Source organism: Tetrao urogallus (genome assembly GCF_951394365.1).
Source record: "Tetrao urogallus genome assembly, chromosome: 5".
Lineage (NCBI taxonomy): Eukaryota > Metazoa > Chordata > Aves > Galliformes > Phasianidae > Tetrao > Tetrao urogallus.
Window position 1 is genome coordinate 17,704,836 of NC_136818.1, and position 27,181 is coordinate 17,732,016.

The 27,181-nt window shown below is 37.8% G+C and overlaps 1 protein-coding gene across 1 annotated transcript; it reads left to right on the forward strand.

Annotated features, from left to right (window-relative positions):
• PLPPR4 (phospholipid phosphatase related 4) lies at nucleotides 1-26,913 on the forward strand (the record flags this gene model as incomplete). Its single annotated transcript, XM_079535651.1, has 7 exons — nucleotides 1-78; nucleotides 14,069-14,254; nucleotides 15,959-16,088; nucleotides 17,775-17,970; nucleotides 22,228-22,285; nucleotides 23,500-23,673; nucleotides 25,576-26,913. The coding sequence occupies 7 exons, from the start codon at nucleotides 1-3 to the stop codon at nucleotides 26,911-26,913; spliced, it is 2,160 nt and encodes a 719-aa protein (XP_079391777.1).
• Between the last annotated feature and the right edge of the window lie 268 nt (nucleotides 26,914-27,181).

A 27,181-nucleotide genomic window follows, 5' to 3' on the forward strand; every position in this document is an offset into this window, starting at 1 on the left:
ATGTCCGCCAAGGAGCGGCCGAAGGGCAAAGTGACCAAGGACAGCGTCACCCTCCTGCCCTGCTTCTACTTCGTGGAGGTGAGTGGTCGCTCGGCGCTTCGGGGACCGGCCGTGGCTCCGCGCTGGGATGGCTCCGAGTGCGGGGCTGGCGGCGGTGAGAGGAGGGCACCGCGGGGCGCTCCGCTGTGCAGCGCCGCTCACCGCGAGCGGAGGGAGCGCGGCTCAGCGCTGTTCCCGCAACGCGGGGTGCGGCATCCTCACGCCGCGCTTTGCTCTTCCCGCAATCAGCGGCGAAGCCCACCGCGAAGAGCTGGCTTTCTTTAGAGGGAATTATTTCTCAGAGTTGCTGGGACGCGAAAAGGATACTTAAGCAAATGGTGCCGTGTACCCAGGGACCTCTCGAGAGGAAGACATGTTTCTAGAAGAGCTTCTAGGTGAACGGAACTTGTGTTTCTCTGGCAGAATAAAAATCACATTTGGAAAGGAATGCTCAGGAAAATGGAAATGTTCTTAATATGATGATCAGTGGCGTCTTTCTGTCAACCCCTGGATTACGTGCTATCTCTAATAGAGCTAAAAATGCACGGGCTAGAATGGAATGAGGTTCTGTGCACATCTTAAAGAGCAAAACCTGCTATGGCTGCTCAGCTGGTAGCAGGTGCAGTTGCAGAGGCACTCTGCTCCGTGCATCGCTTGCAGGCATTATGCTGCCTGGCGTACAGCCGGGTAGGTGCTGCTAGAAGATCACAGGTAGGCATGGGCTAAGCTTAGGGAGTAAAAACAGTTTACGGATTGAGCACAGTGTTTCAGATGACCTCATTAATAGGAAGGCGACTGAGGCACGGTGAGGCATCGTGTAATATCTCAGGGCAAGATGGTAAAGAATTTAATGGTAAAATATGGTATAAGAATTAATTATAACTGGTAGGTTAAATAAAGATATGAACACATATACAGTACATAATGTATGAAATATAAAAACAATAAAATATAAAATTTTAAAAAATGGAGGAAATACAGAGAAAGAATTACTTTAAGGTACATTTGAAGGGCTTTGGAGGTTCTCAGGAAGGTAAAGAAGATAAATACCAGAAGGAGTTTCAAATAACACATGCTCTATCCCCTTCCCTCCCTGAGCACCTGGACGTGACCGGGAGATAACCCAAAGTAAACAGCACCCACTGGAAAGCTTTGCACAGGCTCCTCATATGGAAGCATCATGCATACCCTATCACTGTACTAGGCCTGCTCAAGAAATACTCTTTGATGAAAGGTGTTTGCTGTGTCATACAACTTATATTAGCTTTGTATAGAAGGGAGAATTGAAAATTGGAAAAGTTCCTACAAAGTCAGGGGGCATCCTAACTCTGTGCCATCCTTGTTGCTCAGGGAATCCAAAAGGATGAGAAATTACTAGACTTCATCTTGGGAATGACGGTGATACAATGTAGGCACAATGTAGAGATTCTGGAAGACACAACAGAACCACACTGTTTGGTGGGCTGTGCTTTGGCCTGCAGCAAGACAAGATGAATTACAGAGCGTGAATTACAAAATGTGTCCCTGCTGCTCACAAGAGTTGCCTTCTATAATATTAATCCCACACTTGCAGTTCCCCTAGAAGCTCCCTGTAGCTGTTACAAGGAATAATGCAAATGATCCTGCAAGAAGTGCAGAAGTTAGACTGAGCTCTTTGTACTGTTCCCACAAGAAGCAGATGAGTTCTCCATTCTATGTTCTAAAAATCTTCAACAGGTCACCTACAGTTAGAAGTCAAAAGCAGGGGAGATCAGTGCTGCAAAGCCTCTTCGGTGCCCTGCTGTTCTGAGAGGGAGTCAGAGTTCATGGTTAAGAGTGGGCTACTAATGAACTGCTAGGACTTCTATGTGACTCCTTCACAGGAACAGAACTTAGAAGCTGCAGGAGCCCTTTTCCCTGAGAAGTGAGTTCTAACTCTCGAACTGCAGATTTATGCCCCCTCTTGAGACAGTGAACATTTAGGTATTCAATACAAATAACAGCAACAATTAGGAGGGGAAAAAAACCTGCCATCCACCTGAGCCTATCCATTAACTAGGAAAATTTGAGCTATTGTTCCTCTCCCATTGCAGAGCAGGAGGACTTAAATCAATTTCCCACATTTTAGGTGAGTACACAAATCATTTGAGTGAACTGGTGGCAGCAATTCAGATGGTACTTAAACAGTTTGTATTTCCTATGTACACCTACCCTGAATTTACCCACATGCACACTAATTCCGATCAGACTGATGTCAATGCCTTCCTGGAGCTTCGCAGCAGAGGCAGATGCCATCACACAAGCAGCAGCAGAAAAAGGAAAGGATGGCTTACATTCCTCTGTTGTGACTGGCTCAAGGAGAACTGAAGACTGAGTTATACTTCCATAAAGGGATTAAATAAAATATAATTTCACTGGCATTAGAAATTCCCAAGTGTAATTGACAGAGGGATTTGACTGATACTGCTATGTAATATAGATCTCCTTTGTGAGCAGGAAGTTATGATCCTACAAAGGCCAAATAAATAAAAACAAAACTTACCCAATTTGATTAATGCTTTCTCAATTTCAAAGCTTTTAATATTATGGAGTTGAAATTATGATGAGAAACGAGATTTTTAGCTCATTCCTCTAATTGCTGTCATTTTTTCCCCCTCTGCCACCCACTCACTTCCATTTTGCGTGTTCCGTTCGTATCAGAAAGTCCCTCCTCACTACAAATTGCAGTGAATAAGCACCGAAAATTAAGTTTGCACCTTCAAACAAACAAACAAACAAAAAAAAACAGTATTCTGTCTCCCATATAGCATCAGGACCTAGAAAATCTAGGCTAAAGAAAAAATAACTTGTTTAGAAAATAAGTTACGATGTATTTGTAAAATACAGAGTATTTTTCTCTCAAACACTATACAAAAGTTGAGAAAAAATTATGTTGCGACAAAGAAGAAATGAAAATTCCAAAGAAAATAGTATATGATTAAATGAAAGAGGAAAAATAACTATTAACTGATTTATTTCAGGCATGAGAGAGAAAAGAACAGGTAAAAGACAGGTTTTCTGCTTCAGAGGGATTTGATATTTAGAAATAGTGGCAAATACAGCTCTGACACTGAGGTCTTCCTGCCCTTATGATCCTTATGAATAAATATGTATGAGACTAACAAATAAATGAAAGTGTTTAATGGCAGCAACTTTAATAACTGGAAAAAATGTAAGCAGTCCAATTGACAGTTAACTTTAAAAAAATTATTGGGCCCAATTTTCATTTCCGTCTACTTCAAAAATATCAAACCAGCAGATTTTAATACAGCAGATTTATAACTTAAAACCAATATGCCCTTTTTAAAATCAATGCTATCACTGGAGCTATTTCTCATTTACACAGAAATGCAAAAGGAGAATCAGACCAGAGCTTCAGAAAGTTAGAAATGAAAAGGAAATAAAAATTTGAAAGGAAGAGATGGAGCTTCAAAAAAATTTGGATGGATCATCTTCCAAAAAAAATCAGAGGCAAACAAATGAGCATTATAAAATAAATCATAACACATTTTCAAGTAACAATTTCAATTTCATGATTCATAAAAACTCATCAATTTACCCTATTGTACCATAATAATTCTTCAGAGGCATTTGAAAATGCTGGTAAGACTTCTGCTTAGCAGTACCTCTGATCCTGAGAGCTGAATAGTTTTATACTGCCTTGTGAATCTCAATTACCTGAGGCATGTGGTAATGAGCACTGCCAGGCAGCCTGGCCTGTTTTATTCCTAATTACGGTTGTGACATTTTAGGGTTCCATAGACTATGAGTTGTCTGAGCTTTGTTTCTATAGCTGGAAAAGTCAAAGCTTGCAATGAAAACTGAAAGTCCCTCTGGCTTGGTGGGATGTGTGAAGAAGTCCGCCCTTATGGGAGATATTGAAAATCAGTACTTCCTAGAAAAAGTTCCACCCTGAAATTGTTTCTCTTCAGCGAAGAGTACATTGAGAGCACGCTGTAAGTATATACACTTGCAGAAAAAAATCATAGAATCACCTACGTTATAGAAGACCTTCAAGGCCATCAAGTCCGACCACCAACCTGAACCTACCAAGTCCCATCACCAAACCAGACCCCTTCATGCTGTGTTTACACTTCTCTTGAATACTTCCAGAGATGGGAACTCCAACATTTTCCCAGGCGTCCTGTTCATTTCTTGATTAAATAGAAACATCTCCCATCTTAATACAAATTTGGAAAATTTCCAGAGTTAAATAGTTTCTATTACTGAGAGAATAGCCATGATTTAGAGGCAGGAGAAATATATTCTTGGTGAAATAAAAAGACTCTTCACCTGTGCCCTCTCACTTCAAAAAATCCTGGTTTATACCCCTTAAGTCACAATGAATTTTGCCTTTGACTTCAGTGGCACTAGTGCATTACTGTGTGTCTCACATGTGGGAATGCTGAAGGACGTAATGTCCTGAGTGATCACATAGGTTTTCTCAGTCCCCAGAGGAGATGGAATTTTTCTAACAGTGGCATGAGCAGAAAGAACAAGTATCTGTTATGACCATAGGAATCCAGCCTGCAAAACATGGGTCATCAACTTCCACTGAAATAAATACATTCAGGGAATACTCATTGTGTCTTAGCACCAAACACTTCCTCTCCCTCTGCTTCTAATATATACTGGCAGAGCTAGGTTTGAAATGTCAGATGTTTGTACACATCAGAAGGTAGCCCTATGCCACCTCTCAGTCACATCTGAAGGGTTTTATGTAGCCTTTCAGCTATGCATGACCCACCACATTTAAATTATGCATTTTTTCACTTCAAAGTTGTGCACAGGTGTGACTGTACAAGATACAAAATCAGAGGAAGTGCAGTGATTAGAATAAGTGCATAGGGAGAGTGCACTCTAGGACTAAATCTTCCTTCCTAAGAACAAAATGTTTGTATCTAGTGCAAGAATTAAATTATACTGCTGTTACTTGGAGTCCCATTTCTACCTAAGTAGGTTTTCTGCTATATTTGAATTAGTCTTAGGGGAAAAAACTCACACACAAACTGTAGAAAATGAAATTATCCCCATACTGTGGAAGTAGCACAATGCTTTACATGTATATTACTTTTTCTCTCAGAAGAGCCTACAATGTGCAAGGGAACGGGGAGGAGAAATACACTTAAGAGCCTGCTCATTGAGCTGACCTTGTGATGTGGCTGACTCACACAGGATAGACATTAGATTTGCATATAACATTGCATTGGAGACCAGCATCCCCAGAATACTAAGGGCCAGTCTGAGACTTGAGAAAGCTGCTATTAAAAGCAACAGCCATTCACTTACTAAACCGTCAGTGCTATATCCTCGCTATCACTTCCTTTTCTACAGAAGAGCTGTTCAGCTTGCATACTACTGGATTTTAGCAGATGAGCAGAAAAGAGTGGCGTAAAGGAGGGGCCAGGGCTGTGCTAATATTGTCCTGGAAAAAAAATTAATAATGCCACATGTTAGGTCTCCGTCTGTGTTTGGCTACTTGCTTTGCCAATGTAGAGTTTAAGTCATCCATGGTGAAAGAGAATCTCTTTTCTGTTCTTTTCAGTCCTTCATCATCCTTTGGATCTAATACCCAGTAGTAAAAGGAAGATTTAGTATGTTAGAAATCAGAGGAGATTCATTTTCCAAACAATTACATGTTCCAAAAATAGAAATATTTATGACCCTTTCTGTGATTTCCTTCTATAATTGTTAAAAATCTGCAGCCAAAATTAAAAATTAAGTTACCAAAGAGCATAGGAGTGAGCCACTAGAGAAAGATCAACACCCACAGAATTTATTTATTTTTGTATGAGAGCTGCTCTGAAAGTAATGGCTCCTATTTTATCATTTCCCACAATGTCAAAGGCAGATGGTGGTGGCATGGCAGCAGAGGCTGAACCTTTCTGCCAATATTCCATCACATTTTGCTGATGTGCAACAGATGGCAGTAGAGGGGCACTTGTGTCACCGCTATGAGGCTGAGTCAAAACAGCAGTCCATGGAGTGGCACCATGCCAATTCCTCATCAAAGAAAAAGTTCAAGATGCAGCCTTCAGTGGGTAAGATGATGTTCACTGTCTTTTGGGATAGGAAAGGGATGATCCTTCTGGATTGATTTCCTGGAACCCAGATAAACTATCAACTCTGACTGCTATATCACAATACTGATTAAGCTAAAGACTAGAACTTCCCGAGAAGGCCAGAGAAGATGACAACCCTTCTCTTGCAATACAAGAACACCAGAACCCATACCAGTTTCAAGACCACAGGGCACACTGCAAGTCTTAGCTGGACTGTGCTATCACACACACCAGATAGTCTGGATCTGGTGCCTTCTGACTTGCTTCTGCTTGGGCCATTAAGAGATGGGCTTTGTGGGCAACATTTTCCTAGCAATGATGTCATCATAGCTGCTGTGAAACAGTGGGTCACCTCTGCTGGTGCAGAGTTTTATGAGCACAACACCCAGGCTCTTGTTCACCACCAGTAAAAATGCACAACTTATGTTTAAAAATAGTCCTTCGTAGCTAAGAATTTACTCTATCAAATAGTGTTATTGTGCTCTTTCTATCTGTTGTAGTGGAAATAAATAGGCAGCATTACTTTCAGGGTGACCTGTGTATGCATGAAACAGTGTATTTTGGAGAATAGAATAAATTGTAACATTATGTAGACACTGGCAGCTTTAACTGCTAGATCTTTTTTCTTTTTTTGAATGAACTTTTAGCTGAAACTTAGTAGCACTTCAACCTGCAAAAAGCCACCTTTTCAGAATGTTGCTGTTCTTGTTTTTACTATAACTCCACAATAGCCACTATAAAAGAAGTCTCAAAATCAAGCGGGTGTGCAGTATCTTAAATCTCACTGTGGTTACCCATTGATTATAACTAATAAATAATCATAATTAACAATAATCATAAGTAATAATGAATCATCAACTGTTTCTGAACTCTCACTGAAGATGAATACGTTGATGGTATTTTTCACGTGATGTAAAATTTCTGTCTAAGAGTTTATTTCACATTTAAGTTCATATACTTAAGCTGAAATATTTTTAAAATTATTTTAGATTGAGAAATAAGCCCTTTTAGAATTACTATACATCAGTTTGACTTTTAAATTTACAGGGGGAAAATGTAAATTTTATCACTTATGTATCAACTTTATTTTTGGTCTTACGCTTTGCTGAGAGGTTTTCCATCAACATTTGGCAAAAGATGAAGAGATTTTAGGAGCTGCACAAGGATATCTGCTGTATTTCTAAAGCTACACTCTAATTTGGTAGTCACAGAACAATTCAATTAAACTCTAAAATCAATGATGGAAATAGGCATAATGTAATTTTCCAAAATGGTAATGATAATAGATTTCAATGGCACCTGGGATTCTAAGCTGTGAGTCAAAATTAAATCCAATAGAGTTAATATGGGAGAAGAAAGACCACATAATGTCTCCGCAATTAGTTTTCACAAAGCATAGACAATGGTTAGGTAAAAATTCTTCAGAGAAAAGGCAGTTCCTTACACCTAGCTTTGGACTACATGAAGTCTGTATCCAAAATCAAGTACAAGAAACAGCAGAAACTGAAGTTTAGACAGAAAAGCACAAAACAAAACACCCTTTATACACATGGAAATCTGAGCTTCTGAAAAGCTTGAATGTCTAATATTGCAAACATGAGTATACGAGAATTTTTTTAGAACGTAGCAAAAAAATCTACAAATCTGACTTTTAAGTTAAACAGATTCCCTGTTCTACACACATCCTGTGTTCTGTACCATCTCTAAGAAGTCCTCATGACATCCCAGTTTGCAATGCAGTTAAGCTTGTGCTTGGTCTTAATCCCAGCTCAGCACAACAGTCTGACTAAGGGCAAAGGTAGAGCACTGGTGAAGCTAAGCAGAAGCCACACTGGGGATCCTACAAAGTAGCCCGTGGGTTCTAAAAAGCAAGAAAAAATGGCAGCATTTTGCCTAGTATTATTTTTCCTGCTTGTCATATTTCTGGAAGGTATTTAGACATGATAGTCATGACCTCAGTATTCATTCCTGACAGGATAAAAGAAACCTGTCCTTCTGTCTCAAGAAGCTCTCAGCAAAGTACAACAGGACAACAGCCACAGAGGTTGAAAGCTGCAATCACTGTTGGCAGCTAGCTAAGAATAGACATACTTTGCCTCCTCCACCCCACTATAGCCCTCTCTTTGTCTCATTCATCTACTGTGCCTTATCATTTAGACCATGAAGTCCTTATCATGAGGACTGACATTTATAATACAGTTTAATAGAATCTCCCACAATTCCACAGCCTTGCAGTAAAAACAACATAATTATTAAATAGACCATCATTCTTCCAAATGCTTGTCTGCTATTGATTTAATGAGAAACTGGTGGCATTCATTAGTCATATCTCTGTGGCAATCCTCTGTGTATTTACTTGTTTGCCTAAATAGATTTCCTGATCACCTGATTGAAAGAAAACAGAAATACCAAAAGGCCGCCGTTGTGTTCAGGAATTCTTTGCCTGTTGTGGAAGAGTTGCAGAATAACCTAACAACGGAAGAATTCGTTGGCCACCTGAGTCTAGAAGTTATTTCCAAATATATCCAAGTATCCTACCAAGTGCCCCTTAGTGCACTCTGACATGTGTGATAGCCATACTGTTTTTATTCCACTTCTGGCTAGTTGTGGCTTGATTCCTCAGATCCTGCTGCTCTCTTTTCTGCCTGTCATACATAGTCAGGTAAAACAAATAAATTCCACAGCCTTTGTGCTTGCATCCTGTCTCTCAAAGAATCACTTAATCATTCTGGTTATCACACTGCACCAAAACATCAGTATCTACCTATTAATGCACAAGAGGCATCTCATTTTTTCCCAATTTGCTTGACTGAAATATAGCCCATGCTAATCATGTTTGTAACTTATATTCAAAATGTCTGCTGGTAGCCACTAACACAGTTTAATACAAGACAAGATCTGGATGTTCATGAAAAGAGGTAATACCTGTAATGCATTTAAGCAAGGCAAAAAAAGGTCATAAAGCTGCATCCCAGAGAGTTCGTTTAACCATCTGAGTGTGTGATACTCCTTGGTTACACTCTCAGAAAAGCTCATGGATTTGAAGATATTCTCTTGAAGATACATACGGACTCTGCCTAGTTACGTGCTGGCAAAAGTGAAAATTAGATGTGTAACTACAAGCATGCAGTTTTAGGGAAAGAAAATTTGTAGAATCTACTAATTTTCATAGAGATTTAAATAATGTTTGTATCCAATTGCATATTCTTTTAATGTAGAGTAGAAATAGGGATGGGAGTAGAGGGTAATACTTACTTGCACCTTTTTTTTTTTGTTTGAGCTTCTCTGTCTCAATTGTGTTATTTAGGACGCTATCAATATCTAATTCCCACTGACTTCTTATGACACTTGCAGAGAAAACCTGATTACAGTGAAGTATTGATCATTTGGGAATTCTCCAAGGGGAGGATTTGAAATCTCCTTCAATTAGAAATTAGAGCTTTGTAGAGACTCCATGGAATAGTAAAGATCCTATGTTTAACACCACAGCAAACACTTCAATGTTTCCCTCAGAATGAGAGTGTGTTTGTCGGAAGGTCAGAGGCAAAACTGAATGCCCTAGATGCCTAGCTGCCCAAAGGACAACCTCATGCTATTCAGAGACAGATGTCCCATCCCTGGAGGCATTCAAGGCCAGGCTGGATGTGGCTCTGGGCAGCCTGGTCTAGTGGCTGGCGACCCTGCCCATGGCAGGAGGATTGAAACTAGATGATCATTATGGTCCTTGTCAACCCAGAGCATTCTATGATTCTATGACTCACTCCAATAAGAGGATTTCCCCACTAAGACTTGGCCTCGTTTGCAAGATGTCTGTTATTATTCCTGCATTATAGAGAGTACAACATATAGAAGTACAGATGTAGGACAAGGAGTTGGGACATATGTTGGTATTGGATATCTCAAAGGCTGCTAAGAACTCCGCCAGCAGTCAGAGAAAGAAGTGGAAACTGTTAAAACTAATTTAACAGTAACAAAGTGCGAAAACAATGTACATCATGTAAACCACGAGGATGTAATACAAACACACAGATCAAGAAGAGGAAAAGCAAGATGTGAAAGAGTATTTGCAAACATAAAAATGAACCCAATTGCATCCTAGAGTAAAGAAGAAGAAATCATCAACATCATACTACATCTAGCAAGGCCTTTGGAATGCATTAGTATTAATGCGTAATGAAGCCTTTTAATTGTTGAAAAATTACGAAATGAAAAGGATAAATACTACTTAAAAAAAGGAAAAACAACAACCAAAAATCTCCAAATCAGCAGCAGTGCTGATTACTATGCTGATTACAGTCCTGACTCCCTCACATGCTGAAGGGAATTTGGCTATTTGGGTCAAACTCTACATTTACAGATATATTTATTCACTTACACGCTAAACAAGGATCTTAACCCAATAGCCAATCAAGAAAGTAGGAATACATATATGGGGAGCTTATTTTTCTGCTTAGGAATAGGAAAATTCCTGTTCCATTTTGTAATTAAAACAATACACATTATAACATCTTAATTATATTTGGCATTTTCAAGGTGTTGGGAGCTGAAGTCTGTAATTATGGAACTATTGCTGCCTTAAGGAGAACAGTCCATAAATATTCATACATTAAATAGCCACTTATACTGTTTTGTAGGTTTTAGAAATGTTCAATTTTCTCTGGCCTTTTTTTAAAATGAATTTTATATTAATAGCTTAAAGAAGATAGGAGGAAAAATTTCCTGTGGGATTTGACATACTGTATATAGCAAACTGACTATAGCCTATTCATTAGAATTGTAAGCAGTTGTGTTGGGGATTCATAGTCCCTTAGAGTTATTTCTTTTCTTTTAGAAGAGTGGTTAATTACAGTCAGAAATAATATAGGAGTCCCGTAGTGGAGCTGTAAGACAGTGAAATGGATTGTCACAATTCCTTAATTTTTGTAATTGACAATATGGTTGCAGCTAACATACAGCAACTTAAAAAAAAAGTGTCCGCATCTCGTATTTCAGTGATTCACAATAAAATGTCACTTCAGATGCCACCTACTTATGATTGTTCAGTATTACTGCTTGAAACAGTTGCTTGCCTAAGAATACCATAACCAAAGCAGAGATGGACTTATGGGTAAGTTAGGGTCCTTTTGCTCAGGAGAGGCTTTCCTTTTCTTGATGTCAGAATAAAGGAAGATTACTCGCTGAAGATGAAAGTCTGAGTGCAAGGTGCTCCATGCATCTTCCTGCCCTGCATTTCTACCATAGGAAATTAACCTGTTGGGAAGCCTAGATGAAGAGATATCAGAAGGGTACCGGACCTTTTTTCTCATTTTGGCCATTTAGCTCACTGGGACCCTGACTCTGGCCAAGCCATTTAGGTATGACTTTCAAATAGGTAATAATAAAAGACATCGCAAATACCTTAACAGTGAAATGCTGTGCAGAACTGAAATTGCTGTGTGCATGAATTCAAATGCTTTGCAGTCTCAATGTACAAGGAAGAACAAGAGAGACTGTGCCAGACCCCACACATCAGGGAAGTGTCCTTCTGTACAGGAGTCACCTTATCACAGATAATTGCACAATCTCTGTACAGTTCCACAAAACAAACAAACAAAAAAAAATGGGAAGCACAAAGACTTTAGGGAAGTCCTCTTTTTTCTCTGTACACCTGTATAATGACTAGAAACAGTCATGGTAACTAATCATGCAGGTCTGCAGTATAGTCAATAGGGACTACATCCAGCAGGAAGTGAGAATCAAGGAATTATTCATACAGCTAAAGAATCAGACATCTTCCTGTAATGAGTAGGAAGCAGAACTCAATTTAGTTACATTTTATATAATTATTCCAACATAACTGAAGTAAATGTATGTCATGCTATATGACATGTATCCACATTATTATTATATATATTTCAATGTTACGTTTTGTGTATTTACTACGTTACACATTGTATATATATATATTTTAATACGGTATTTCAATGCACATATCACAGAGTTAGAGCATATCCCAGGTTCAAAGGGACCCACAAGGATCAACAAGACCAACTGTTAAGTATACCTATATATTAAGTATACATAAACTACTTATTGAAGCAAACTTATTAGATGCCTAGTCTTATTTTTTCAGTGTTCGCAGCACTTAGCTTCACTTAGGGTGCCAATAAACATTCCCCTGCTATGCAATCACAGCTTCTCTACCTAGGTAAGATTACTATGGAATCAACGTGAGCAAAGATAATGCGGCAGACAAAATTTTCTGGTTTTCACCTTCAGAAGATTCAGTTCAGAAAAACACTGTTGGTGATAGCAGAATCTGTTCACTTCAAACAGATCCTAAGGTGTACTAAAAAGTCTGTTTCAGAGAAATTTAGCAAGTATCCTTCTTCCCTAACCAAACAAAATCACATTTTATGTACAAAAAACTCTACATTTAGAGATCACAAGGTTTGAAAACCTGAAAATAGCTAAGGAATGCAAGAAATCATTGTCCCTCTGCCGTATACAGTTTACATTTTTTTAAGTTTTTTAAGTTTTTATTCATCATTTTTCCAGTACACATATTTATCCAGTTTTATCACTTTTTAAAATGTTAATATAAAATGGGATAAATGATACCAATATTAATCAAGCAATTAATTTTAATTGTTTGTAAATACTGAAGACTGCAATGGTAATATAGTTTCATAATGCCTGAAATGATGTCAGGAGAGTTCATATTCCTTTCAATGTGAGGTGCTTGATGTAAAAGAGAAGTATTTTTTTCTCAAGATGTATGATATAGCCTTATCCGATTGTTATTATTCTATCTGTCTTAGCAAATTTATTCAGTGGTTTCAAACTTCTCCTTTTCAGCAGCAGTTAATAAAAAGGAAAAGTTAATGTGATAGCCAAAATACAAATAAAAGAGGAAAGAAAGCAGACAGGCAGTTAACATTATCCATAGGTACCTTTATTATTACAGACACGAAGGGAGTCATTGAATTGCAGAGGAGGCACAGGTACTGGCTGCAACCTTGCCTTGTTGACTGAGAACTCTGGAAAATGATAAACAAACAAACAAAAATTCTGATCATTTATTATGCATTCACTAGTAGCATGCAGAGAAATCGCACATGCTACTAGTCACCCTTCCCACTGGCCATCCTAGGGAAGGGGCTGCCCTATCTACTCATTTATCACCCAATGGCTTCAAAAGGTCTTTTTGCTATTGCTTCTCTTGTAAGAATTACTGGTTGCATCTGTGTTTTCAGAAGATAGTGGTAAGCTGGGGTAAATTTACCCCAGGAAAGCTAACTAAAGTCTTAATAAATTACTGTAAGCAACTGTGAAAGTTAAATTCACTGGTAGCTAGAGGATAAAAGAACTGTGAATACAGTCATCATATTCTACACAGACTGAATCTTATCAAAAGTAATTGCTTTTTGATGGAATTACAAAATGAATGTGCCAAGGCAAAACACTCTATTATCTTGTATTTTTCTTTAAATTTTACTGTGAATCTTAATAAAAATTGGTTTGGGTATAAATACTGCCATATATATGGCAACTAAATTACCAAAAAGGGTGAGGATGAACAGCAGAAAGCTGACACCTCACAGAGGAGATTGCACTACTGTACTTACAAACAACAATTGTTGTTAAAATGAAACAACAATTGAAAAAATTGAAACAATTGAAACGAAATTAAATTTAAAGCCTGTCCATTAATGATTCATGGATGAAAATGCTGAATTATTTGGGCTGAAAATTGGAATGGGTATTTTAAATAGCTTGGTAGACAACAGAGTTACTTGATATCAACTGAACAGTATAATATCTCTAGAGAATTGATTATTTATAGAAGGTAAAACAAATATAGTAAGGAGCAGTGGGATGTAAACAGCAAACATTACAGTGATTTATTAAGAATGTTGTCTCTGCAAATACAATGCTATTCTATAATTTTTTGTTTTCTTCATTTCTAGTTGCCCATATTGGCATCTTCTGTTGTTAGCCTGTATTTTCTTGAACTTACTGATGTCTTCAAGCCAGTTCACTCTGGATTTAATTGCTATGACAAGAGTCTGAGTATGCCATATATTGAACCTACACAAGAAGCAGTTCCCTTTTTGATGTTGCTTAGTCTGGTTTTTGCTGGACCATCAATTACGGTAAGTTTGAGGTGCACCATTAGTTACTGAAGATTTTGAACAGGGTTCCAGTTGGCATAAAGAAAGTAAGTGCTCTGTCTCCAGTTAGGCTGCAGGGTATCACCCAAACTAATTACTTTAGGAATTTAATTTCAGTTTTATCCTCCTATAGCAAAAGGAGATGCACAGCTCTTAGAGCATTCCCTGTAGCACTTCATTTACACTATCCTAACTGCAGGCACTAAGTTAAGAAAAAGCATCAACAGTTGAGTGAAAATAGTTATAATCATTCATTAATGCTGTACAATATTAATAACTGTTTACAGACAGAGTATCATAAGAAACTGATACAACACTTTAAAAGATCACTTTTTTTTATTATTATTTTATTGGCAGCTTTAAGTTTACTGCACTGAACATATCACTTTTTTTAGAACTAGCTTTGCTCGGTAAGGTGTATCAGCCTTGTCTGTGAACTCAGTTTCATTCTCCCAAACTGCACTGGGACACATCTGAATTGAGAGTTAGTTGTTAAGAGCAGACAGAAGGAGACTGGTTTAATGGCTCATGCAAAGGGAGAAGATGATTTCAGCAGAACGGAAACTCTTGTCAGAATATGAGCAGCTTGGTGATACATTATTAATGAGTAGCAACTGCTTTTAACCAGGTCTGTACTGTAGCCCAAAAATAATACAGAAAATTACCACGTGTATTATTGGCATATGTCTTACAGCTTGTGGGATTTGAGAAATTTTCTATATGTATTCATAAAGCACAGGAAATGCCAGTGAGAGATCTTAGTGTGCAGAAACATGGATCATTACAATGTCAGACTCTTCTGAATTCAGATGCTTTAGCATTTAATTGTACTGTACGCCCTGTGCAAAGCCTACGTTACTTCTCATCTGCTGACAGACTATGACTTTTTCTAGTAGTGGTGAGAACTTCCCCCTCCATTTGAATATTTCAACACATCATTTTTTTCTGAATCCTAACAAGCCCCGCACAATTTTCAAGCTGCAATACTTAACAGGAAAAACAATAAAACCTGAGACTGCAAAACTATAAATAGATCCACATTTTCCAGCAAATAACACTGTGTTTTCACTTATATTCTCCTTATTTCTGTTTACAATTGCCTGTGTCTTAAGTCATGATATCTTTTCAGAGCATAAGGACAGAATTTATTCTACTGCTGTGGACCTGGTTAAAATCCAAGCCAAATTAATTAATTATGGAAGATTAGGCTACCACATAATTAGAAGCTGACAGTAAATACTAGGCATGAGGCCAAAACTAATGGCTAAAACCACCTTAAGAAGAGTTAAGATATTGCTGTGGTTCTGGATCACGTGAAAGGCAAGAATTGCTGATCATTATGTTTTTACTGTAGAAGAATCCAATTTTTGCTGTGGATCAAGGCTCCAATTCCACTGAGAGCTTTACACAAATATATTAATAAAATAAAAGGTATCCTTTCAAAACTTTATGGTGCTTGGATTTAATGTCAGTGCCACTTTCTTGTTGCCCTCACACAGGCTAAATTGCCTGAATTACTAAATTACTAAATTACTGAATGTTTACATATTGATACATCTTTTCAAGGAATGTACGTGTCAGTGGAAAATATCAGTTGTGTCTGAGTAATATTTCAGCCCTTTAAATTCTACTGCTGTCTTAGGAGTAATTGCTACATCTAAATTAAGAGATTCTTTGTCGTTGCAGATAATGGTAGGAGAAGGAATTCTCTACTGTTGCCTGTCCAAAAGAAGAAATGGGATTGGAACAGAGGCCAATATTAATGCAGGAGGATGCAACTTCAATTCATTTCTTAGAAGAGCTGTCAGATTTGTTGGTGGGTTTCAAATGTTACTCACAAAGAAGAGCCTTCTGTGTACATTCAGTTTCCACCATGCAGATTTCCTTTTCTGAAACAGCCTTTCAGAACAGTTGCAGGGCTGTCACTGGCTTTTTTTGTTTGTTTGTTTTTGTTTTTTTTTTGCCAGAAAATGTGAGAAGAAACTGTCAAGGGGAAGCAAGAAAGCAGCCCCGCACTCAGTAAAGTAGTATCTACGTTCTCCATTTTCCCTTTCCTCTTCTAGTCCATTGTCAGTCTTTCTAAAATAATTGTTTGCTTTTCCTTCTCTGCTCACTTTGCACTGCCTTCCTTTTAATGGTTTCAGTGCACAGTTTCCCCTGCCTGTCTTCAGTGTATCAAAAGGATTCAACCCAGCTGATACAGCATTCAGCATGACAGTAACAACCTGTTAGAACCTGTCAGTAGCCCTGATATTCTTTTTCTGTTACATGTTTATCTACCTCTTGAAAAAGGGCTAGAATCTGGCAACATAATGATAGAGAGGGATGTGATGAATTGCATTATTTCTGTATTTAATAAAGTGGAGATTGAAAGGCTGGCTGAACTTTGCTCCACTCTCACAATGAAGTCCCTCTGCCAATGAATGGCTAAAGGAAAGGTTGTCTCTGTTCCAGAAAGTTTTCATCAGTGAGGGCAACATATGCAAAGACAGGCTGCAGGACAGCAGACTGAAAACTTCCTAGGTGGACTACATGTTAGGTGTCTACAGGCTGGCAAGCAGGAAGACAATGCTAGGAGAGGTTATATACATGGCCAATAAAGCATATCCTGCTAAGAGCAGCAGTGAGCAGAGGGGGTTGTAGGTCGCAGCCATAAGAAGAGCTTCTCCAGTATGGCATCCTGTTCCATCACCAAAGAAAGCTCAAGGATGCATTACTTTCATCTTTGATTCATACCCTGGATTTGCAGTTTATTTTTGGTAGAACAATTACTTCAGCATTCTTTTAGGTTTGAGATGAAAATTTGATATAAATACAAGTTGAGAACTAGAGGTAGATCCTTAGGGAAACAGCAATTAGCAAATGCTCAGTTAAAAAGTTGAATTAGCTGCTTTGTGAATTTGACATTATTAATCTGACAGGATCATAAAATAGATCATTGACAAAGAAAAATTTTTGTAATTGTGGTGAGGACTTGGTACTCAAGAAATGTAACGTGTGAAGATGCGCCAAAGTTATTGACAGCTGATGAGTCCCTAATAATAAAGAGAGATCAGGTTCTCAGAGCACTGCTCTATGGGCAGCTGTGTTATTAAAACGTAAAACGTTCCAATGGGCAGATCCAAGCACAGAATGAGCACATATGCTCCACTTAAATAGATGGTTGTACTACAGACAGTTAAAATTTGTTTTCTAAATAGAAGCAGCTCCAATATAGTTTAGTTTTGTGAAAAAAATATATTGGAGGATATCAGGTCATCAAAACTAAATATTAAGTATCCATAGGAAGAAAACAAGCATAAATAATCTTAATTTTTATATTAAAGAATTCATCTGAAATAAGATTCCATAAAGGAAACAGATCTTATGCTACAGTTGAATTCTTACAAGCCCAATTACAGGAGCCACAGATCTCTGTAAAATGTTGAGTGCATTTTACACAATGACTCATTTAATTTATAAATACAATAAACTTAACAACCTTTATTGCTTTATTTCCTAGGTGTTCATGTGTTTGGTCTTTGTTCTACTGCTCTTGTTACTGATATTATACAGCTATCAACAGGATATCAAGCACCATATTTCCTGACCGTCTGCAAGCCTAACTATACATCCTTAAATGTATCCTGCTCAGAGAACTCATATGTTGTGGAAGATATATGCTCAGGAGCTGATGCTAATATTATCAACGCTGGAAGGTTGGTTCTATCTTTTTCTAGATAAAGTCTGTATGAGTTCTGCTTTTTGCTTTAAGTAATAAAGCAGAGAACATTAGCATTGTTTAGTGATGTTTAATTTTCTTTATGAAGACATTAGGCCAACTGTGGGCTTTGGAAATCTTTGTCAGATTCAGAAGCATGTTAAAAGTAGTTAATTATTTTCTTTCCTTCAAAGGAGAAATCACAAAGCGCTTCAGTGAATACAATAGCAGTCTTGTCTTTTCCACACCAGTTTAAGCTCTTGTTAGTCATTTATATCACATTTCTTTGCATTTTTTTGCAGTCCTTCAAAATTTTTCCATACGGTGCTTTTTAAAAATGTCCTGCTCTCTAATAATATTACAGCAGAATTACAGAATGTTTGAAATGATGATGATTTCTGTTACTGACTGAGATGCATAATTTTCTTGTGTATCCAATTAGCAGGCATGAAAGCAGTATTCTTTTCTTCTGTCCTGTCCACCTCACTAAAGCTTTGCAGTCTTTTGTGGTTCTCTGTGCAGGTCAAGATGCTAGTTTCTGTTTTAACTTTATGCCTTATAGCATTGCATTTTTGTCACATGGATATTATTAAAATGTTTTGTCTGTATCACCAAGGCATATCTTTCCTAGTTTATTTGCTTTTACAGGGGTTGTTCGGAAAGTAATGCTTCCTATTTTATTATTTTGGCCCATGACATCAGAGGCAAGTGTTAGCAGAGGTTGAACCTTCCCACCAATATTCCATTACATTTTGTTGCTGTGTGACAGATGGCAGCAGAGGGACAGTCTAACAAAGTGGTGTCTGACATGGAAGCGTGTATGAAGCAAAGGTGTGTTACTGAATCCCCCTATGCAGAAAAAAAATGACACTCACAGACATTCACTGATGCGTGCTGAACGTTTATGGACACTCTTATTGGATGTGAGCATAGTGAGTAGTGGATGGTGCATTTCAGAAGTGGTGACAATGGGTCACCTCCACTGGTACAGATTTTTCCAAGCCCAGCTTGCAGGCTCTTGTTCATTTCTGACAAAAACACATAGCTAATGGTGGTGATTATGTAGGGGGAAAAAAAAGTGTTTTGTAGCTGAGAATATGTTCTATCAAATAGGGTTATAGAGTTCTTCGTAACTGTTGCAGTTTCTATGGAAATAAATAGGAGGCACTACTTTCAGAGCAACCTATGTACATTGATTTCAGTGGTTGACATACTTCAGAACCGTGAAATCACTCACTCTGTAAAGTATCTTACAGCAGATTTCCTAATCTGACTCTATTCACTGAAACAAACCAATTTCACTAGCGTTTAAAGATTCTCAATTATTTATTTGATCTTAAATACGTTTGGTCGGCTGAGGCTCGTACTCTGATTCATTTGCCATCTTTGTTATTTATGTATCTGGGCATGACTGTATCTTCATTTGGCTTAAATAATTTGGCCTTCACCTCTCTCTTGTAACCATCTGCTGCTACTGTGATACTGCCATTGAATCTGGATGTTTGCAAGCAACCTTTTGCAACTACACAGTTTCCCAGTGAAACTGCTGCACATTTACAGGTTGAATAGGAAGGAAAATTTTCTCAATTGCTCTCATTCATTTTGATATCATCTCAAACACAATGCCCTGATTTGGCTGTCTGCAGCCATTCCAAAAACTCCAATCATATTTGTTTAAATATCACCACTTAAAACAAAACAAAACAAAACACACCAGTGAAACAGTTGTAGCAGATAAGATTAAGCAGTGGGTTTTTGTGTTACTATTTCTTAGGAAGACAACCATATACTAATAAGTCAAATTCACTCCTATCATACAGAACATATTTGCTTAATACTCTGACACACCTGATCCCACCCTTGGTTTCGCCTTACTAAAATTTTATTGTCATTTTCCTTTATCAAATTCTTGTTTTCATATAATTGTGACAACTTCAGCAAAGCAAACAACAGTTGCTACTGGTTCAGTACTTCCTTCAGTCACCTAGTATGGGAGTTACAATATAACTTCTCTAGCTCAGGAGACTAATTTGACTTCAGCAATTTCAGTTTTTAAGGGACTTGTTCTTATGACATTTATAATGGCCTTCATTTTTAAATTTGTACATTCTAGAAATTTTGTCTCTAGAAATTCTTCTCTAGACTCCCTTATGAATTAATTTTCTGCAGTACCTTTTTTCTTTCATCCTTTTTCCTCTGTTAATCTTCAAAGAATTCTTTCAATCATTTCTATTCAGATCTCCAGTGAGATCTTTATCCTCTGTTGTTTCTGATGTTCTGACTCAGTATGACTCTCTAATCATTATTCCCCCTCCATGCATTCCTCATGCATGAGCATTCAGAGTGATATACTGTCTCATGAGCCCAGGGCATGTATTCTTTGAGATCTTTGTTCACCTCCTCAATAAAGAGCCAAGCAAAAAGGCTACATATTTTTAGCTTGAATTATTTTCATTTTAGATGAACAGATAGCAAATTGAAAAGAGCAAAAGCAGTGTCACCATTAGAAAGTACACAGAGCGCACATACTGTGCTAGCTCTAAAAGCATGTGAATAGAAAACAGAACAAACAGAAAACTGACTGTAGCATAGTGACGTATCTTACCAGCAAAATGCCACCAAATTTAGGCTAAGTTCTGAGTGGTACCAAACTTCATAGAATCAAACCTACAGAATAACTCCACAGAGACTGTAAGTAAATATATGCTTATACTAAAACCTGCACAGAGTAAAGGAGTTGATAGACATTATATGCGCCTGTATTTTTTTCATATATTTACCCCCTTGCCCTCCCCTGAACCAGGGACACAAACTGAGAAAGGCTTGCTTAGGAGAAGAAAAAAATTGGTCTGTCTGTAAGTGAAAAAAAGAATCATACTGATTTTATCTTGGCCGGAGTCAAGGAGCTGCTGGAGCCATGAGCTCAAATTCAGGTCAGCAGTGTGGCATTCACACTGACCTACATTCACACATTTCGTTACGAATGAATTATTTAGAACAGACAAAGCACAATACATAAGAAATAAATTTAGAAACCAGAATCTGCTCCTTTGCAGAAAAACATCTAAGAGCAAAGGACTATATTTCAATCTCTGCTATTTTAACTTAGCTGCAGTGCTGCTAGAAAAAATGGATGCAGAAACATGCAGCCCAGCTAGATTCTCAAAAACCACCTTGAATGATTGTTGAAGCATTTATCCCAAGCTGAGCTTTCTATTTCAGCCTATCTCAGGTGAAAGTGGCTCCTGTGACTGCAGGAAAGACATACTCTTCTTCACCAAAACAGTCAGTATGTTACACATCCATGCCATTTAAAGAGAAAAATGTACAGCTGTAAACTGATACACATCTGAAGTACTCACTTCTAGAGCTCAGAATTTTTCAGGGCTTCCGCAAGCCGTGAACTAGATGTCTCTCATAGAATAGCTGTTACTGAATCCACACCCAGCTAAATTTTTGCCTCTGCTATGTAAAATCTCTTCTTTACATTCTCACCTTTTTTTTTTTTTTTTTTTTTTTTTTAAATTTAATTTACTTTTAGCCAATTGGGTTTAGAAGAAAAGAAAGAAATGGGTTTAGAAGAAAAATAAGAAAAATAAGATTTTGCCTACTGCCACATAGTTTGGACAAATTTTCATTTACACTCTTGTTCTGTGCTTCAGAAAGGAACTTGTTAACATCTAAAAAGTCATTCCATGTTTTTGCGCTCCATTAACTCCTACTGCGTTATGAAATGATAAAATTAAAAAAGAAAAGAAAAAAAAAAAAAAAGACCACAAAGAGCAAATAAAGACGAAGGTAGGGACTGACTATCCAGGTTGTATACATAGCTGAGAAGTTCTTACATCAAAGTGTCCAAGTGAAGCCAGTAGGAGTAATCATAAGAACCAGGTTCACTCATTAAATATTTTGTATAATTAGAAACACGCATAAAAGTTATTATGGAAATTTATCTATAAAAACAAATTTAGAGAAATGTCCCTCTTAAAATCAAGCATCCAGTCTAGAGCTCATTCACACTCATAGTATACCTACCATGCTTAGCACACAAAAATAATTCCATGCTAAATATTAAGATTAGTTCTTTCTCCAGATGATAGAAAAGAAATCTTGAAAGTAAATATTAATGATTGATCATATATTGCCTAGGAAGTGCCAGCTGAAATTACTGTATCATCCAGTGTATTTTTTCAAGTGAACACTAGCACAGTATATTTGAACTTAGAAACATAATTTGAGTGTCCTTCCTTGGCAGAAAGTCATTCCCATCTCAACATGCCACCCTGGCAGCCTTTGCAGCAGTGTACATTTCGGTGAGTAATCAACTCTATTCATTTTCATTTAAATAAGACGAAAGTCAGAATGTAATTTGCTGCACATATTACAGTGATGTATTGCCTGGACATTCTGAACAGATATGAGTTTTTATCCTGTCAATTTAAAAGCAAAATGAAATTATCAGCAGCTAAAATAAAAGCAGTTCTATAAAGAATACAGAAAATATGTGACTACTTCACACTCTTTGTTAAGAAGCAACATTATCCATTGTACTATTAAAGTATTTAATGCCTCATGTTATTCACATATAAAATGCAATGCGTATTTATCTTATAAGGTGACGGTTTTAACTTACCGTTCAAATCAGCCTTTACATGTTTTATCTTTCCTTTGCTGCTCTCTTCACTTGACTCATTGTTTTTAAACTTCAGGCATTAAGGCACAAACATTTTATATGATCTAGTTTCATTTGACCTCCATAGAATTGCATCATTGATGAACAGGCACAACCACTCTCTGAGGCCTCAAAGATGCTACTGCAAAGCAAGGCAATAAAAACCAGTAATTAGCAGGAAATATTAGAACATGCTTCAGTGATTATAGCTGATTTCCCATATCTGACCACTGACATTTCTTCAGCATGGGGGCCCATATATGTATGAGTGATCACCTATTTGAAATTTAAAAAGAATTTTCCATCCTTCATGCTATAAAACCAGAGAGGGGTGGGAAAAACAACAGCAACTCACTAATCAAACTAATAGAATTGCACGCATACCAGGAACTTGCCAGTACTTTTTCAGCCTGAGAAAGAGTGAAAATTTGAAGTATTTTTGCCTCCCTTTACCTCCCATTTTCACCCCCAGTTGAGAAATAGCTCTCTAAAGCATCTGGTGATAAGTTATTGCTTTCATCTGGCTTCTATGTTTCTGACACAGGGACTGCTTAGTCACGTTTACATTTAGGTTCTGAGCATGAAAATTATTTAGGCATAAAATCTTTATCCTAATTGACATCAATAAGCAACATTGCCTCTGCTTTCAGAAATCCATTCCTTGTGATTTCAGATCTTCCTATAGTAATTGAGTAGATTTTAACAAGGCTGCTAAACAAAATTAAACTGATTACCTTCAACATTAGTGTAACAGCGATTTAAGTGTCCAAGAAATATTTGATGTGAGAAACTCATATATCTTCTGAGGTAAATTTCAGTTTCTGTAACTGCTTCTTCATCTCTTTCTTTTTTAAGATGTACTTCAATTCTACATTAACAGACTCCTCAAAACTTCTGAAGCCACTTTTGGTCTTTGCTTTTATCATCTGTGGAATTATATGTGGTCTGACTCGAATCACTCAATATAAGAATCACCCAGTTGATGTTTACTGTGGCTTTCTCATTGGAGGAGGAATTGCTCTCTATTTGGTAAATACATAGATGTTGTTATATTTTAGAGAATAAAACATATGTATACAATAAGGGTATTGGTATTTTAAATGAAAATATTTTGTCATGGTAATGTACCATAATTAAGAATGTAATCCAAATGTGCTGAAGATGATGGTGTTGAGGGTAATCACTTCTAAGAAGAAACAGGGAAAAGCAAATACGTATTTCAATTCAAAGTGCCAAGAGAATGCACCAACTGGTATATAATAGTCTAGTACTACATGCAGAAACAGCTCTAACATGATGCACTTTCTTTAAGATACATATTTTCTACTCCACACTTCAAAGCATAATACATGGAAAATATTGGATTAACCAGTACTTGCTGCCAGTGTGAGCTCACATCACATTAAAAAAATGGTTTATTGTACAGCAACTCCACTGAGTGAACTACTAAACCTGCAGGAAATCAAAGATAATATCAACCCCTTGTGGTTCTTTAGAGCTTTTGGGGAAGTTTTGCAAGGGAAATTGGATACCTGAGTCAGGTTACTCCTTTGCACTTCATCTGTACGGTACTGAAACAGATGGAGCACTTCAGAAGGGTGTTGGAAAGATGCACGTAAGATAGGCTTGTTTGTATCTGACTGGAGGAAATGTTGGATGCTTCTGCTTGCTGCTTGTAATACATCTCCAACATGATTGTGTCAATCCAGGTTCCTGTGAGCAATAAGGAACTTCTGCTGACAATGTAACAGTGAATAAAATAGTCATAACAATCGGTGGGACGGCTTTTGGCCCCCAAGGAAGTCAACAATGAATTTTAGTATAATAATAAATTCATAATCTGTCCCCCTTTTCTCTGTGTTGTAATAATCCAATGCACATGTAGGTCGCCTACAAAGGTTACCAGGGAAAAAAAAAAATGGATTTCACAGTGGCAACAATGACAGCAACCAGAGAAGATAATAAAAACCCACAAGTTACTAATTCAGATTCTATGATTATGCTGTGAGCAGAAAGGCACTCTGTTGAGTATATAATTTCAAATTATTAAGCTGTTGCAGACTCTCATAAATGCAGTTGTTGTTCCCATGTTTGAAATCTACAAACAAGTGTGGTCTTTGTTAGGTCATGCAATAACTACATGGGGAAGACAACACACATCTAAAAGGCACATTGTCTCGGAAACCCAGCGGTCAGTAAATCTGCACTTAAAGCTAAACATCAATAAGAGGAAAGATAGGTGAAACTACAAATGACTCTAAAAAGGACATACTGATCAAGTAACCTAAAAGATTGAGTCAGACATTTGAGCCTTTCATAGAACACTTTCTCAGTGGAATCTTTAAACTGACAGCATTTTACAATAAATATATTGAATAAGAAAATGCTGTATAATTAAATCTTGTAACAGATATGCACAGCTTGGAATGCATTTGATTTAAAGCTGATAAATTGTTCTATCGTGTAGATATTGTACTACATGGTTATTATGCAGGAAAAGGGCACAATCACGGCACAACTTGAGCTGGAACAAGATTCATTAAATCAGAGCAGACAGTATTGTAGATGTTAAATAGCTTCACGCAGTAGACTACAAATATTTAGTTTTATATTTTCATAACAAAATATTCTTTCTTCAGCATTATCTGTTGTTTTATAATAAGAAGAGCACTACTGGAGGCTAAATACTTTCCTTAAGTGTTTATTTCCAAGAAATATGTTCCCTTGTTATCCTACTAAGACCTCTACCTACCAGATTGAGAATATATAGAGAATTTAGAATATAAAGATAAGGATACACTTGGAAGGAACTCTCAGTTAAAGTGGTCTAATTCTATCCCTCAATATTTAAGACAGAAGAATGTAGTTAAGATACCTAAAAATCTCTCTCTTTTTCATAACTACTTGTTAATGATTCTGTTCAAATATCAGGGCCTGTATGCTGTGGGGAACTTCTTGCCGAGTGAGGAGAATGTGTTTCACCCGAATTTTCACAGAGAACCTCTAAGGTCCTTGACAGACCTCAGTCAAGATGCCAATAGAATCCTGCCAGGTAAAAACGGTAGCAGCACTGATGGCATTGTCTCTCACCGTTCAGAAAGCATCCTTAATAGAAACCACAGAGATTCAGGTTCTCTGACTAACATCAAGAGAGCAAATGCTGATGTAGAAATCATAACACCACGAAGCCCAATGGGAAAGGAAAACATGGTAACTTTCAGCAACACTCTGCCAAGAGTCAACACACCATCCTTGGAAGATCCAGCAAGACGAAATGCAACAATTCATGCATCTATGGACTCTGCCCGCTCCAAACAGCTGCTTTCCCAGTGGAAGAATAAGAATGAAAGCCGTAAGCTGTCACTGCAAGTAATAGAGACTGAATCTGGCCAGTCACCACCAAGGGCTATAGAAATGAGGTCAAGCTCAGAGCCTTCCAGAGTGGGTGTAAATGGTGATCACCATGGTCCAAGTAGCCAATACCTGAAAATTCAACCTGGTAGTGTACCAGGTTGTAACAACTCCGGTCTTTCTGGTGGGCCAAGGGTCTCTATTCAGTCACGTCCTGGCTCTTCCCAGTTAGTACATATTCCTGAAGAGACTCAAGAGAATGTGAACACATCACCCAAAAGCAGTTCAGCTAGAGCTAAATGGCTGAAAGCTGCTGAGAAGAGTGTCGCATGTAGAAGCAACAGCCAGCCAAGAATCATGCAAGTAATAGCCATGTCTAAGCAGCAAGGAGTGCTTCAGGGCAGTCCAAAGAGTTCAGAGGGAAGCACAGTCACTTGTACTGGAGCCATCAGATACAAAACCTTGACAGACCATGAGCCAAGCAGCATTGTCAGAGTTGAGGCCCATCCCGAAAATAACAGACCTGTAATTCAGATGCCATCAGAAGGTGAAGGAAGTGGATCATGGAAATGGAAAGGACCCGAAAAAGTCACCCTTCGTCAGACATATGAATTAAATGATCTCAACAGAGATTCTGAGAGTTGTGACTCCTTAAAAGACAGTTATGGGTCAGGTGACAGGAAAAGAAGCAATATAGATAACACCGAGCATCACCATCATGGTATCACTACAATAAGAGTCACACCAGTGGAAGGAAGTGAGATTGGCTCAGAGACCCTGTCCATTTCTTCTAGCAGGGACTCAACACTTCGAAGAAAAGGTAACATCATTTTAATCCCTGAACGAGGGAGCAGTCCAGAGAACACCAGAAACATCTTCTATAAAGGCACATCCCCCACACGGGCATACAAGGAATGAGAGGAGACATATCAGCTGGTCTGTACCACCACAAAGGAAACAAATCTTCACAGAGGTTCTGCCCTCTTTGTTTAGAGTTGATATTTACCTTTATGTGCCAAATGATTGACCGGCAGCGCAAAAGTTGCTGAACACTGCTGATGTGCAAAGTGCATGAGCCTATGGAAATCATGTAGTGGGGGAAAAGCACAACGCCAGAACCTAACTAATGTGAAACGTTTTCATACAACTTGCTTCTTCAGACTCAAAGCATTTATCTGAGGGCAAT